At 39.3% G+C, this 15,089-nt stretch overlaps 1 protein-coding gene across 5 annotated transcripts in view; it reads right to left on the minus strand.

Moving 5' to 3' along the window:
• The window catches only part of LOC109917580 (dedicator of cytokinesis protein 4), a 410,977-nt gene that overhangs the window by 42,733 nt on the left and 353,155 nt on the right, over nt 1–15,089 (minus strand). For all 5 annotated transcript variants that reach the window (XM_048607674.1, XM_048607672.1, XM_048607673.1 and 2 more), the window contains 2 exons: nt 12,882–12,965; nt 6,413–6,532 (listed from right to left, as the gene is read on the minus strand). In XM_048607674.1, coding sequence (XP_048463631.1) covers nt 6,413–6,532; nt 12,882–12,965 — 204 coding nt within the window. The remainder of the gene's footprint in view (nt 1–6,412; nt 6,533–12,881; nt 12,966–15,089) is intronic.

The following is a 15,089-nucleotide window of genomic DNA, read 5'->3' on the forward strand; positions in this document are numbered from 1 at the left end:
TTTCAACTTATGTTTAAAATTCCAAGCTTTGGTTTTATCCAGAAAATGGAAACTTTGTTTTTCTAAGTCTGCCTGATCAAACTCTTTAAAATCTCTTTCTCTGAGGTCACTCTTCTACTGGAAAAGAGAAGACAGGAGGGGACCTAACCCATTCAAACCCTGCCATTGAGTATAACTTCTAAGCACTGGAAATCATTTCAATTAATAGTTTTTGCAATGTTTCTAGTGTTTTGTTATGGAGGCCACATTGTGCACAGTAGTCTAAGTGTGGTATACCTGAGGTACCATAAAAATTTAACATTACTACTCCACCTTCCAACTTTATCATGCTAAAATTGAATGCCATTGCTTTGCTGCTTTATTCTTATTAAATGGCTTTATTAAGCTGTGTCAGTAGTTTTAGTGGCCTGCTTATCTGTACTGTTTTATTTCAGAAATCGATTGGTGAAGGATAGAACTGGAGCCAAAGGTTACACACATTTATATTTATTCACATGACATTTTACAAACATTCACTTCCAATCCCAATAACCACAATTTAAGTCAATCTATTTCTTACAGGCTCATAAATGAATGCCCAGTTTAATGTCCAGCACCTGTCTGTCATTAAACACGATTGGTTCAGAGCTAATACATAGGGCTCTTGTGGCATAGTGGTAGTATCCCCACCTTGGGGCTAGGAGGCCTGGATTCAAGTCCCACCTGCTCCAGAGGTATGTCATTACATCTCTGAAGAGGTTGATTAAAAAATAGATATTAAAAAAAGAGCTAACATGTACCTCCAGATCCTTTCCTTCTCTGTAAGATTTAAAATATCAACAAAAAGTATACTGTCTTTATTCTTGCAAAAACTCACCACCTCACACTTATCTGTACTGGCATTCATGTGCTAATTACATGTCCATTCTGCAAGTTTGTTACTTTTTCTTTGCATTTTTTTCCACAGTCCCCACAAGCCCCAGTTGGTGTCATCCTCAATTTTGAAAATTAAACTTCCAATTTAAGTCTAAATCATTTACACAATTGTTGAATAACAGTGACCCCAGCACTGCTACACATGGAACACAACTTTCCACTTTTTGCCAGTTTGTGACTGTGGCCATCACTCTCATCAGGAGGGCTGGAATTCAAAGGAGAGAAAATTATGCTTCAATTGTGTAGAGCTTTACAAAGATATCATCTAAAGTTGTGCCCAGATTCTGCTGCTGCACATTAAAGAGATATGTCGGCCTTGAATGATTTAGCAGAATGAAATCAGTGCTAAAAAGATTAATACTTGATAGGCAGTTTCCATAAATTTTAATTTTATTGATTAGAAAATTGCAAGTTGATACAATTTAGCTGTTTAAAATGACAAAATGTTAAATTTGGTGGGACAGATACAGGGCAACAATTTCCTTCAGTGAAGGAATCCAGAAAAAGGGGATGCAATCTTAAAATTAGAGACCTGCTATTCAGGGATCAAATAACAGTATTCTTTTTAAACAAAGTGCAGTTAAATTCTGGAATTATTTTCTCAAAATAACTGTGGATGCATGTCACTGTTATTTTCAAATTTGAAAATCGGATTTTTATTTATCACTTAAGGAGATCAAGTGGTACAGATCAAAAGGCAGACAAATGCAATCAAGATACAGATCACCCACGACTTAACTGATTGGAAGAATAGATTCAAGGATACGAATAGTCCACTGCTGCCCATTTCTACTGATACACTTCAGCAGTCTTCTAGAATGCTTCATGGTCACAATAAAGCATAGTTGACAAATTGGACTGCATGCAAAATCTAGGCACTATCTGGATGCATCAAAAGGTGGGGTATGACAGAAGATGAGATTAGCTGTCCACGACATAGCTGAAGATGTGGCACACTTTGGACATGCAAGCAGGATGAGCGAGAGTTTGTAACAGCAGGGGCAGTCTGTAATTTAAACGTGCAACACCAGGTGGAGTGCTTTCACTTCTCCTGGCTCCACACTCAGGCAGTCATAACATTTGACCTCTGTGGTACAAGTGGTTCAATTTGATAAATTTGCTTGAAACCATTATTAAGTCCCTGATTTATACAGGCAATGGGCCACATAACTATTGAGCCTTACAATTTAACTCACATGAGATACAGCCCAGTTCCAACAATACAAAAAGCCTGTGTGCCACACAAAATATTGCTTGAAACATTTTTTGCTTGAAAAACCAGCACTGAGCAATCTAATTTTAGGCTCATGCATGCTGGAGAAAGTGATATTCACACATGCAACTAATTGTTGCAAATGATCCATGCAACACACCAGCAGATATATATCTCAGGTGAAAATGCAGGAGGGCAAAGAGCACTTCTTAAACCTCCCTTTCACTGAATAGCAAGAAATCAGATGTCACAAACAATGGGAGCAGCTCTGACCACTGGTGCTCTGTGTACCTACAGCAATTACAGAGCAGCTCATTCATCTGCATTAATCATGGGGCATCGTTCCCAGCCCAATGCACCAACAGTCCTGTGATTCTCATCACTGTCACCCTTACTACCACTATCCAATTGCATTCTTTCATTCCAGCCTTATGGCTCTTGCTCTCACTTCATTAGAAAATTGACACCAATCGCAAATCCAACAATTCTAATCCATCTGTTTAAGGTTTAACAGGAATAATTACAAATCATCATTTTGTAACCAATGAGTACTTGTCTTGTATACTCATTTATCCATTCTGATGCTCCTACAAGGCTTTTCTTCATGACTGTAGCTTGGAAGATAGAACAATACTGGTTACTCATTGAGGGCACCAGTCACACGGGTTTTCCAGGCAATAGTCAAGACCAACAACTCTATAGCTTTCAGCCACATAACCACAAGCAATCCCTCCAATCTGCAATTTCCCCTTAAGAGGCACGTCTGCCATTCGAAGTATACCGGATTTCAGGTGAACAGGCACATTTGATCAATTTTTTTTAAAAATTAGATAAACAGAAGCCAGAATAAAAACGGCAGGTTGACTCATTTATGAACTTAGTTTGTGAGTCTCAGCAACAACTTGAACTTTGTTTGGGACTTGGAACCCAATGTTCATCAGCAAATCTGTTCTTTTCTCTTGTTTAAGAGGATGCCAAAAGTCATGACAGCACTCAAGGAGTGTTTTCACCATATGGACTGCAGTAGTCAAATAAAGCAACTTACCACCATCCTTTCAAGGGCAAGTAGTGTTTACTAATAAATGGAGGTCTTGCCGGTAATGGCCAATCCCACAAATCAATAAAGAAAGTTGCCAAGTTAATTTGCAAGTGGTGACAGAGAAAAGACAACGGCAGAAATAGCCCTGTTGACCCTGCTAAATCCTTCTCACTAACATTGAGGGGTTAGTGCCAAAATTGGGACAGCTGTCTCACAGACTAGTCAGGCAACAGCACTGCAGAAATTCACCAAGATCCTCAGACAGCACCTTTCCAAACCCATGAGCACTTCCACCTAGAACGACAAAGGCAGCATATGTATGGGAATCTCACTGCCTGCAAGTTCCCCTCCAAGTCACTCACCATCCTGACACGGAAATATATCCTCCATTGTTGCTGGGTGAAAATCCTGAGATTCCCTCCCAAAGGGCATTGTGGATTGACTTACAGCATGTGGACTGCAGAGGTTCAAGAAGGCAGCTCACCATCACCTTCTCGGGAAGTAGGGACAGGCAGCAATGCCCACATCCCATGAGTGAATAAAAAAAAGGTGGGTTATGGTGCAAGGGTACTGTAAAGTTGCTTGCCTTCTAAGTTGAGAATCATAGAAAGATAAAGATTTTCTAGTCTTAAACTGGTGAAAGGAAGTTTGTAGAAGCATTTCTGAGCAACATATCTGAGAACAAAACCTTTCAATCATTTCAAAGTTGGTATTTCAGACAAGGTTTGTGGAAAACTAATGCATGACATCCTGCTTGAGCAATCACACAGTAAGTTGGCCCTCTTTTGTACATGATCAATGTAAACCAATCCAGTATCTGTGTATACAGAATTCCATAGTATCTGATTTATTCTCCAAGTTTCACCATTCTACATCAGAGCCACACTACACCATTTAAAAACAGAAACTAGAATTTAAGGTTGCACAGCCTAATAAACTAAGCTGCATTTTAGATTCAATAATTACCGACAAATATCAGTGGCACAGTATTGTTAAATCCAAGTACTATATGAAATATAATTAGTTTGCTAAAAATCACAAGCTAATCAATGCTTTTACTATCTTTTAATAAGTTTCAGATGTTCAAAGATGAAGTGTCTTGTGAGAAAGAAGTGAAGTATAATTGATACCACATCAACCAACAGACTGTATTTCTAACAGGTGTTTTGTTTTATTTGACATTCAGAGCATTTGAACTGGAAGATTTGAGGTATACCAAAAGCAATTTGCAAATTGGAGACTTTCAAAGGAAATAGTCAGCATGGTAAACACATTAAATCAGACAGTCAAGTCTTAATTTTAAAGTACTTTTCATCGTTTGCCAAGCAACAAGGAAACCCTGGGTTGACTATTCCTATGAAACTACAGCCATTAGCCAAAGATGCTGCAAAATTAAATGTATAATTGAAATTGTAACTTTAAATTAAAGTTTCAAAAATGTACAGTCTAGACTTGGGATCAGGTTTGAGATGAAACAAGAACCTTGATGATTCAGATCGATAATTATAATATCGTTCCCAGAGGGAGTCAGGGAGGCAATTTTGACTAATGTAGAAATGGACTGTAATTTGCAGACAACGAGAAAATATAAATATTATTCTTCAGATAGGTCATTCTGAATTCCCAGATAGAAGACATAATTGGATGATGATGCTTTCCCAGAACCTTTAAAAAGGGTAATCAAAACACCATTCCAGACCTTCCTTGCTCTTGCTGCTCACTATGGACATAGCAATCTAAATTTTTGGTTGCATTATGCTGAAATTGTGTGTTGTAGTCAGTACAGATCTGATATACTGGATCTCAGCCAACTTCTATGCCCACATTCTGCTGCTTTCTTTCTAAAAATTGGTATGTTTGTGTCAATGAGGCCATAGCGATTTGATATCAGCATTCGTCTCACTTTGCATGATTTCAAGATTAATTACAATTAATGTTAATCATGGTTGCATAAAACAAGATAGGAAGAAGCTATCCTGAATTCCAAGCTATGTTCAAAGAAACAAGATTAGTCAGTTATATTAGTTTTTGAAAAAATTGCTTTCTTTCATTGTTGTTCTTTATGTTCTCATTTACCACCGTGCTGATTTATAATGGGCCAGAAATTCTGAATACCACATTATCCCACTCCAGGTAGCATGTAATAGGTTATCATCAGAGATTTCTATCCATCTTGGAAGGAATTGCAGGCAAATGAGGCTGTACAGCATGCACAAAACATCCACTCATTCAACGTCCCACAACACCTCCTGAAATTTCTGAAGAAATCGTGCCTCTCAGTTTAACTACCTTAGGTTTGGCTTTCATTTTCGCATAACTTGGTCACCTTTCTCCTTTAATTTTAACTTTGATTTGACTTTGATCTAATATAGAGCTAGTTATGCAACCTTCAGTTATTACAAGCTTTATTCTTTTTAAAAAGGCCAGAATTACTCTGTTTTGTGCCTTCCTCAGACTCTACCACCTATTTGGAAGGGGGGATATAAAAATCAATAACTGAAAATTGACTGTTAAAGGCCAGCTTTGGATAGAATTGTGAATCATAAGCTAGTAACCTTAAATTTAACATGAAAGGAAGGAGAGACTGAGAGACATCATAAAGAGAACTTCATAATATGAAAAATATATTCTGCTGAATTGTAGCAGGATATTGCAATATTGCATGCAAATCAAATTATGCCAAATTTGATTCTGCATTTCAATCAAATTACTTCATTCCTTGTAAATTTATAGCGTCACAGAAGATCAAATGATCATAGAAGAAAATTTAGAGAGGTCAAGTGAAGCAGATGAAATAAGAATAACAAAAATAAAAATTAACTAAAGAAACAAAGTGATATAATTTTTCATCAACAATTTATGGTCTTTAAGTGCATTCTCACTTATTTCTACACTAGAAATTATACAAAAGAGACACCACAGGAATAAACAAAGGGAAGAAATCTGCTTATTGCCTAAAAGTGGTGCATAACAAATTAAATACAATTTCATTATTTACAATATTACAGATATTATTGCCTTTGTGACAAATCAATAAGCAATCTCTGTAAATTGCAGGTATTTTCTACTCCAAATCTTGAGCCTTTATGTCGTTCAAACATTGATGCACAAGGGTTAATCAAAATTTCACTGTTTAACTCTCTACTGCTATCAACCATAACATTCAAAAGGCACATAGTTCATCAGATATGGAAGCATTGATGATGGCATTCACTTGAGCAGCTTCTTGCTGTGAGAGTTCATACCTGTATCCCCAACCTGGACTTCATCACAAAGAACTGATCCACCAGCTTCTTGTGTAATGGTCTCATGTCTTGCGGTACAAACTTCTCATGCACAGCCAAACCATACTCCAGAATATGGGCCTTTTAAAAAAAAACACGTGTGTAACTAACTCAATTTTAAGAATTACAATGATCAAAATTTCTTGAACTTAATATCATCTATTTCTTTTCAAGTTACCTTTGCAAAACTTTGCTTCTTCCTTTCTAATGCATCTGAGAATTTATTGGCCTAGAAATTAAACCATGCCTGAATTGGGTCATCGCTAATTGATCATCAGCATCATTAGTTAACAAGGGCAAGTAAACACTAGTTGCAGCTCCAGAAGCCTCCCTGGTTGTGAGCAGCACAGCAAGATGGGCCAGCAGGAGGGAATGGGACAAGGCAAGTATTGTGCGGTCAACAGCAGCAACCTACAGTTTTAATTTGGAGCCACGATATTTTTCACACCTTTCATTATTTTTGCAAACTTGCTCCTATAAAATGTTTATACTACTAAACTATAAACTACAGGAGCAGAATTAGGCCATTTGGCCTATCGAGTCTATTCCACCATTCGATTGTGTTTCTTAACTCCATTCTCCTGCCTTCTCTCTGTAACCTTTGATTCCCTTACTAATCGAGAACTTATCTATCTCTGTCTTAAATACTTAATGACTTGGCCTCCACAGCCCTTTGTGGCAATGAGTTCCACAGATTCACCGCCATCTGGTTGAAGAAAGTTCTCTCATCTCAATTCTAAAGGGTCGTCCTTTCATTCTGAGACTGTGTCCTCAGGCTTTGCGATCGGAACAGAAGGTCAGGTGATTTATCTGCCTTCAGATCCTTCAGCTTCCTCAGCACCTTAGTGATGGCCAGAACACTCATTTCTGCCCCTGAATCTCTTGACGTTCTGGTATGCTACTGGTGTCTTCCACCATGAAGACTGATGCAAAATACGTATTCAGTTCCTCCACCATTTCTTTGTTCCTCATTGCTACTTCTCCAGCAGTCCAAAGTCCACTTTTGCCTCTCTCTTACCTTTTCTATATTTAAAAACAAAATCTTGCAATCTTCTTTTATACTTCTAGTTAGCTAATTCTCATACTTCGTCTTCTCCCCTTTTATTGCTTTTTTAGTTGTCCTCTGCTGGTTTTTAAAGGCTTTCAAATCTTCTGGCTTCCCACTAATCTTCACCACATTGTTTGCTTTTTCTTCTGCTGTCTCTGATTTCCCTTGTCAGCCTTTGTTGCCTCGTTCTCCCCTAAGGACGTTTCTTTTTCCTGGGATGAATTTCTGCCGTGCCTCCCAAATTACCTCTGGAAACTCCCACCATTGCTGCTCCACTGCTTTCCCTGCTAGGTTCCCACTCCAATCAACTCTGGTCAGATCCTCTCTTATGTCTTTGTAGCTCCCTTTATCCATTACATCCGATTCCAGCTTCTCCCTTTCAAACTGCCAGTTGAATTCTACCACATTCTGAGCATTTCTCCAAGGGGTTCCTTCACCTTAAGCTCCCTAACAAGTCTGCATCATTTCATGTCACCAAATCTAGAATTGCCTATTCCCTCGTGGGGTCTACCATAAGCTGATCCAACAAAAAACCCACAACAGACATTCCACAAATTCCTTTTTTGGGATCTGCTGCCAACCTGATTTTCCCAATCCACCTGCATATTGAAATCCTCGATGATTATTCTTATGGTGTCTTTCTTACATGTCTTTTCTATTTCCTGACTTATGCTGATAGTTTCAGGCATGAAAGTGAGACACTGAAGAGAACTCTAAAAAAAGTGGGAAGACGAAAGGTGTATTTTTTGTTTACTATATCCCATGACTAGATGCCTTTACTGAATTTTTCCAGTGCACATTATCATTGCAGAAATCTTCATTAATTTAATTTGCTGTTTCATCTCACAGCATACCGAAATATAATGTCAGGCACCTCTCAAGTGAAAGTAATGCAAGAAATTTTATGACTGTCTCCCTCAATGGAGAGACACTAACAGAAATCTATCATTAGCAACACTTGTGGTCATCACCATGGTGGAAATACCCCAGACACTTTGAGGACTTTCAGAAACAAATTCATTGTGACCCTATCAGGACTAAAACGCGAAAGAAAGAACAGCCTATGATTTGTAAAGCAGCGAGAAGATGAGTGGTAGCAGTCAGCAAGACTGCTGGAGCAGAGGGAGCAGGGCAGCTGAGACGGGAGGTCAAGGTTGACTTGGGGGAATTGAAGGAAACATAAGTGAAGTTTACAAGGTTGCAGGTTGGCTGGAGGGGGAGGGAAGGTAAATGTGTTAGGTCATAAAGGGGAAAGACAGGGAGAAAGAGAGGCTGTGGAGTGGGGTTAGGGAGGAGTCAGGGTCTACAAAGTGCAGGGCAACAAATGGGGTCTTCATAGGTGGCATGGAGGACATTTGCAAGGAGGATGAGCTGCTATCTGCAAAGACGGTCTGTAAAGAGGGAAAGAAGCTCTGTAAAGTCGGGGGGGGGGGGGGGGGGGGGGGGGGGTGGTGGTGCAGGATGGGAGTGGACGGAAAGAAGCCCTGCTGCGGGGAGGTGAGAAAGAGATCCTGCAAACGTTGAGAGTGTGTTGTGTAAGAGGCTGAGAAGGGTGGGTGGTCAAGAGGGTTTGGAAAAGTGGACAAGAGTGGGGAAGTGTGCAAAGTATGGGAAGATCAACTGCAAATGATGGGGGTGTGTGAAAGAGAGTCTACAAAGACTGGTGGAAAAAGGGTGGGAATTTGGATCAAGAATAGGGAGAGAGGAGCTGCAAAGGGGAAAGAGCAGTTTTAGGTCTTTCACCAACTGTCTTTCATCAATGAGTAATTAATTGTTTGCCAATAGATGTGGATTCTCTAACTTAATTCCAACTGCAGTTGTTCAAGAGTTGCTATATAGGGGGAAGTGTAATGGATGCTATTGTAATGTATACAGTCAAATGGATAATTTAATACTGAAAAACTTTTATTTCATAAAGATTTGCATTTCAGTTTTATCACATTTTTAATAGTATAAAATACTTGAGATGTAGTGACTGCCTAGGAGAAAATCAAGTAACTGTTTAGCTGTGACCTGAGTAGTCTACAGAAAATATTTTATTGGTATTGGCTTTTTGTGTGCAGAAGTGCAAATCAGATTTTTTTAACAAAATATTTGTTGCCAAATTATGCTTGTTGTCTTGTGTCTTCAAAATTAATGCTTTCCTTGTATACTGTGCCTTTAAGTTTAATGGAGGGTTGAGGATTATTGAGCATATCAATGAATTTTTCTAATTCTGCTGAGAGTCCAGATACCTCTCATGGCTACACAAATGCAAAAGATATTTTTACTACTTGACTGCATCATTTTAAAACTGTGAAAATGAAAAAGCCCCTGGAAACCAAAAAGTAGCCCTCAAGAAAAACAAGTAATTTTGACACCGAGAATTGAATTGAAGTGAGTACACGGTCCTACATGAATTTATCTTGCTCTGTTGATAACTGATGTAAAGAACCAACTGACAAAGGCTTTCCCTGAACAGTGCATTTATTCAAATTGCAAATGGGTCAGTCAGTGAAAGTATTTAAACCCAATGTGCATTTTTCTCATGTCCATCAAGAAACTGAAACTGAGTGCTGGGACTTACAAGATAATATTATTGATTAGAACAATTCATTGCTGTATTGAGCAGAGTACAGTTTAGAAGATCAAGCCATTTGCTTGTTGTTAATGTTCCTCCTTTCATGAACTTTGTTTTGTTCACTTATAGGACATGGGCACTACTGGCTGGGCCAGCATTTCTTGCCTCTGAGAAGGTGGTGCTGAGCTACTTTATTGAACTGCTGCAATCCATAATATTTTACTCTGAAAGCACTGTACAACTGCAAATATTTGTTGCACATATATTTGTGTTATTCTGTGTTTTTGTTTCTTTTGGAAAATAAATTTAGTTAGGCATAGGGGTTGTCTCCATCAGTGGAAAACTGTGCAGTTGCAGCTTCTTTTGCATTTATGAGAAGTGTGGGGGGGCTGTAAAACTGAACTGTTCACGAAAGTAGCTGTCACTGACCCTGTGGTAACTTTCCTTGGCTGCATGGGAGAGGGTTTTCTTTATACTTGGAACCGCTCTTACACACAACCGAACATTTTTTTTCTCCGTGTCAACAAATCATCTGTATCTTTTACATCTATTTACTATCTCCAGTAAATCACCCGTGTTTTCCAATTGATTAATTGACATTCAAATCCTGTTAAGGGTTGGGAGAGGTTCTCTGCTTTGCGCACTAATATTTCACATCTGCACAATTAATCTCAGCAGGATGCAATGGGATAGAAATTAACAAGTGACTCTCTGTAAGAGTCCAGACTTTATGAATCTCTGCCTGAACTCCCAGAGGGCCAACAATTCCAGTTTTTTGGAAGGTAGATATATGTGGTCTGTTAAAATGTACCTCTGCCAGAAACTAAATGTTGGCAATTCCCAACTTCTCCCCTCCTCTTCTGATCTTATTCGAGAATTGCACCAGCTCGGTTCCTATAAAGACTTTCAAATACTTTGATCTGAATTAACTGGGTCTTGGACTAATTGGAGACCCTTGACAGATCGAATTGCCTACTCGCGCTCCTAATTCCTATGTTCCCACCCTTCTGGCACATGTACTTTCTGGTTACTTGATGCTCACAGTTGGAAGGCTGTAGTTTTTTCTTCCCCAGACCAACCCGAGATAGGGAATATAAAAATGGCTGCAACGTTAAGCTTGTAATTTTTTGAAGTACCATGAAACATCATGGATATGTTTACTCACTACTCCCCGCGACCAAACCAGCACATGTATGCAGGGAAGGTGGGGGCACATAAAATTCAGTGGGCTGTTAGCAAACCATCATCCCATAGAAGCCCTGTCATTCCCACACCCCTCCTCCAAATATTACAGGGATAAATAAGGTGTCACACAGCCCAACTTCCCTTTGGCTTAATGATGCTCTTACGTGGCAGCTAATTGTCCACTCTGTCTCTGCTGCAATTTTGTGATTCACAGGGAAAGGTGGGACCTGGTGATCAATCCGGTAGTTTTAATTGCACTGACTGTTCAAAGGTAATTCCTTTTGGGACACCTCTGTGTCATCCACAAGATAGACCCATCTTTATTCCTATTCTCCCCTACACCCCTCACTCCCACAGTCAGGGTTTTTAACCCTCTCACTAGCTGCGTCAAAATCTCAGCTCTTATTCAGGTCTGGTATCCATCTTCACTCCTTCCACAGGACTGCTTGTAATCCCAGCAGTGGTCACAACTCTTTTCTGGCATGTTTAGGAATACAGAGATGCCAGCCAATCTCATGGACTGGCATTTCTCTAGGGTAGGACTTTCGATCCAATTTATGCCACCCACAGGGTATTATTGATGCGGGACATCCAGATTGCAAGTTGACAGAGTGCCAACTGTCTTTTAGACTGGAGGTTCAGGTGATCTGCCCTCTATAAAATCCATCCATGGATTCAGGTATTGCTGCAGAAGCTGAAAACACAGACCATCCATCTGTACATAATAGATTTCCAAATATAGCTCGATAGTGTCAAAGACCTCTCTCTTCACACGCTCATTCTCGATTACCATCTTCTGTCACACTGACATCAGTGTCATGTCATTAGATAGATCATGATTTACATGCATATCATTACGCCACAATAAGAAGGGTGGGGTAGAGTCAAACAAAATGAATCTTCTAAAACTCAGATTTGTTTTATTGCCCATGCACAAGATGAGAAAGATCAGAGGTGAGCATGCGCAGTCATAATTATCAATGGATTGCGGGTGTCAACAAACACTTTGTAAATAATTATGCTAGGAGATGAATCATAGGTCTCTCACTGTTTGTGAGATTTCATCAGGGAGGCACTTTATATTTCCACCACCTTCCACTTCCCCGAAATTGGACAACACATGCTTCTTGTGTTTTTCTGTTTCTCAGCAAATGGTTGGGAAGGATGGTCTAAGACCTTATAACCATTTAACACACAGGGTAAGCAATAGAGAAACCAATGATCTGTTATCTCAACTGTTATGAAAGGCTTATAAAATTTATTAAATAGGCACAAGGTAAAGGTACAGTACTACTTTAAAGTACTCTCAGATACTAGACCAAGTGCATGGGTAAAAGGATAACTTGTAACAGATATCAAGAAAAAGATCTTCACACATGCAGTGTTTAATGTTTAGAGTGATCTTCCAGGTACATAAGAAGGAAAAGGCCTTATCTTCATTGATGAGGGTCATGGAAATAAATGCAGGATTTCATTTTGAAGTATGAGAGACGTTGGTTTAATAACTTCCCTCATCTACCTCGTGATTTGTTTCTTGCCAACATATAGGTCACTTGCATTATCCTTTGGATATAATACAAATCTCTTATCTGGTGCTAAAGAGTCTTTTGCACTTTGGGGATCTGCATAAACATTACCTGTTCAAACATTAGTTCCCTCAGTCGAGAGATTTTCTCTCCATCCTCAGGGTGGTTGAGAATGTAGTCCTTCACAAAGAATGCCTACAACACAAAAAAAAAGTCATTTCTCCAAGCTATTTTCTTGCAGTTATTTTATCCTTTCTCAACCCTTTTTTGATTTTGTAAAGTACCTTGAAAAAACATTTACAGCTGTGCAAAATTAAACACAACTGTCAAGTTGCCAAGAAATTTGTCAGAATTAAAAATGGAACAGTTTAAAATGCAGGGATTATCACCCGCAAAGAAACACAAGAAAACATATTATGCAAATTAGGTACAATTATGCACTTGAAGAATGTTTGGGATTATAACAACCTGTAATTATGGGCAGGCGGTGGGGTTAGAAGGTCAAATCTGTCTGTAATTCTGAATCTTCTTTTAAAAAAACAATTGGCATTTTTAACCAAGAAAACTATTTTCTCTCTTGTTGCCCCCAATTTTCTCCCCTCATGAAATGCTATCAGACTATGATTAACAGGTGTTGCATTCACTCTTACTTCCCAAACCAGCCATCCTTCACATGTGCACCTGCGAGCTTCATACTAGAGCCTGATCCTGCCCTCACCTTGCATTTCTTAGCATGAGCCAACATATACTGAAGAGGTTTGGAGAAGATCAGCTATAACATCTAAAAGACTGCCCTGACTGAATTTAGTCCAAAACCGTGGGCTATTTTGGTCTATTTTGTAACAAACTGAACCAGCTTTCTCCTTTTTTTTCCCCTCCTCAACATCACACAGCACTTCTGGATCGAGAGCATGTAACAACATCTTCCCAGATCATTACCAGTTATTCATGCCATGCAGATACCTAATGCTAAGAATAACACATTCTCCAAACATGCCTCTCCTTCACTGGTAGAGAGCTTATTTTTCGGTCATCCCTCTGACTATAGAAGCCAGCAAGTACAAAATTCAAATCTGAACTTGTCCTCTATATGTTAAGAACAACAGTGTACTATACTAGACAGCAAGGTGCAGGGCTGGATGAACACAGCAGGCCAAGCAGCATCATAGGAGCAGGAAGACTGACGTTTCGGGCCTAGACCCTTCATCAGAAAACTTTTCTGCTTGGCCTGCTGTGTTCATCTAGCTCTGCACCTTGTTGTCTTGGATTCTCCAGCATCTGCAGTTCCTACTATCTCTGAGTGTACTATACTATTAGGCATCAAGCAATTAACTCTTCATATTATTGAGCATTTAACTCATGAACTGTTTGACATTTTCTCAGCTTATTGTGGCCTGGTGATAGTGTCCTTACCTCTGACCTAGGAGGTTTGTGTCCAAGTCCCACGTGCTCCAGAAATTTGTTAAAAATATTCTTGAACAGGCTGATTATAAAAAATCTTAATCCATGTTTTTGTCATCTTTCGATTATTGCACCTGCTGTACTTGCTGATCACTACATTTTCCTTACTCAGCACAATTATATTAGAAAACTAACAAAATTCTTGCCTAGATCCTAATTCTTACCCGGGTCGGGTGTTCATACCATGTTCACCAGGGTAGGGTGACAGAAATAACACAGAACTGTTCAGCACAGGAATGGGCCCTTTGGCCTACGATGGGGCAGTTAGTTTCATAAAACAATCAAAATGAGAGGATAAAGCCCCAGTCTGGAAAGATAATAGCAATTCATGTTAAATAATACCAAGGAAGAGATAAAAGGGCCCCAATACATGTACAGAAAAAAAAAAATCATCATTAATGAGAACTGAGTCAAAGGACTGGCAGGTAGCTAACACACTGATTGTTATATTTTGAAAGGGAAACAAGTTCAGCAAACGACACACCACTTGTCTTTTCTACCACAAATACTTAGCTACCTAGAGTTAGAGATTTTACAGCATGGAAAAAGGCCCTTCAGCCCAACAGACCACCTGGGTTCCTTTTGAGAGGGATGGATTTTTTTTTAGAAGAGAGAAAATAGGCTAAACTTGCACAAAAGCTCAGTGATTCCACACTTGGAAATACTGTTCCAAATGGTCTCTATAATATAAAATGGATACAGAGACACTGGGATAATACAGTGTGCAGCTGCAGGAACACAGTAGACCAGGCAGCGTCACAGGAGGAGGAAAGCTGACGTTTCGGGTCAGGACCCTTCTTCAGAAAAAGGGTCTGAAGAAGGGTCCCGACCTGAAACGTCAGTTTTCCTGCTCCTCTG

Source organism: Rhincodon typus, chromosome 18 (assembly GCF_021869965.1).
Source record: "Rhincodon typus isolate 14 chromosome 18, sRhiTyp1.1, whole genome shotgun sequence".
In the NCBI taxonomy this organism is placed as follows: domain Eukaryota; kingdom Metazoa; phylum Chordata; class Chondrichthyes; order Orectolobiformes; family Rhincodontidae; genus Rhincodon; species Rhincodon typus.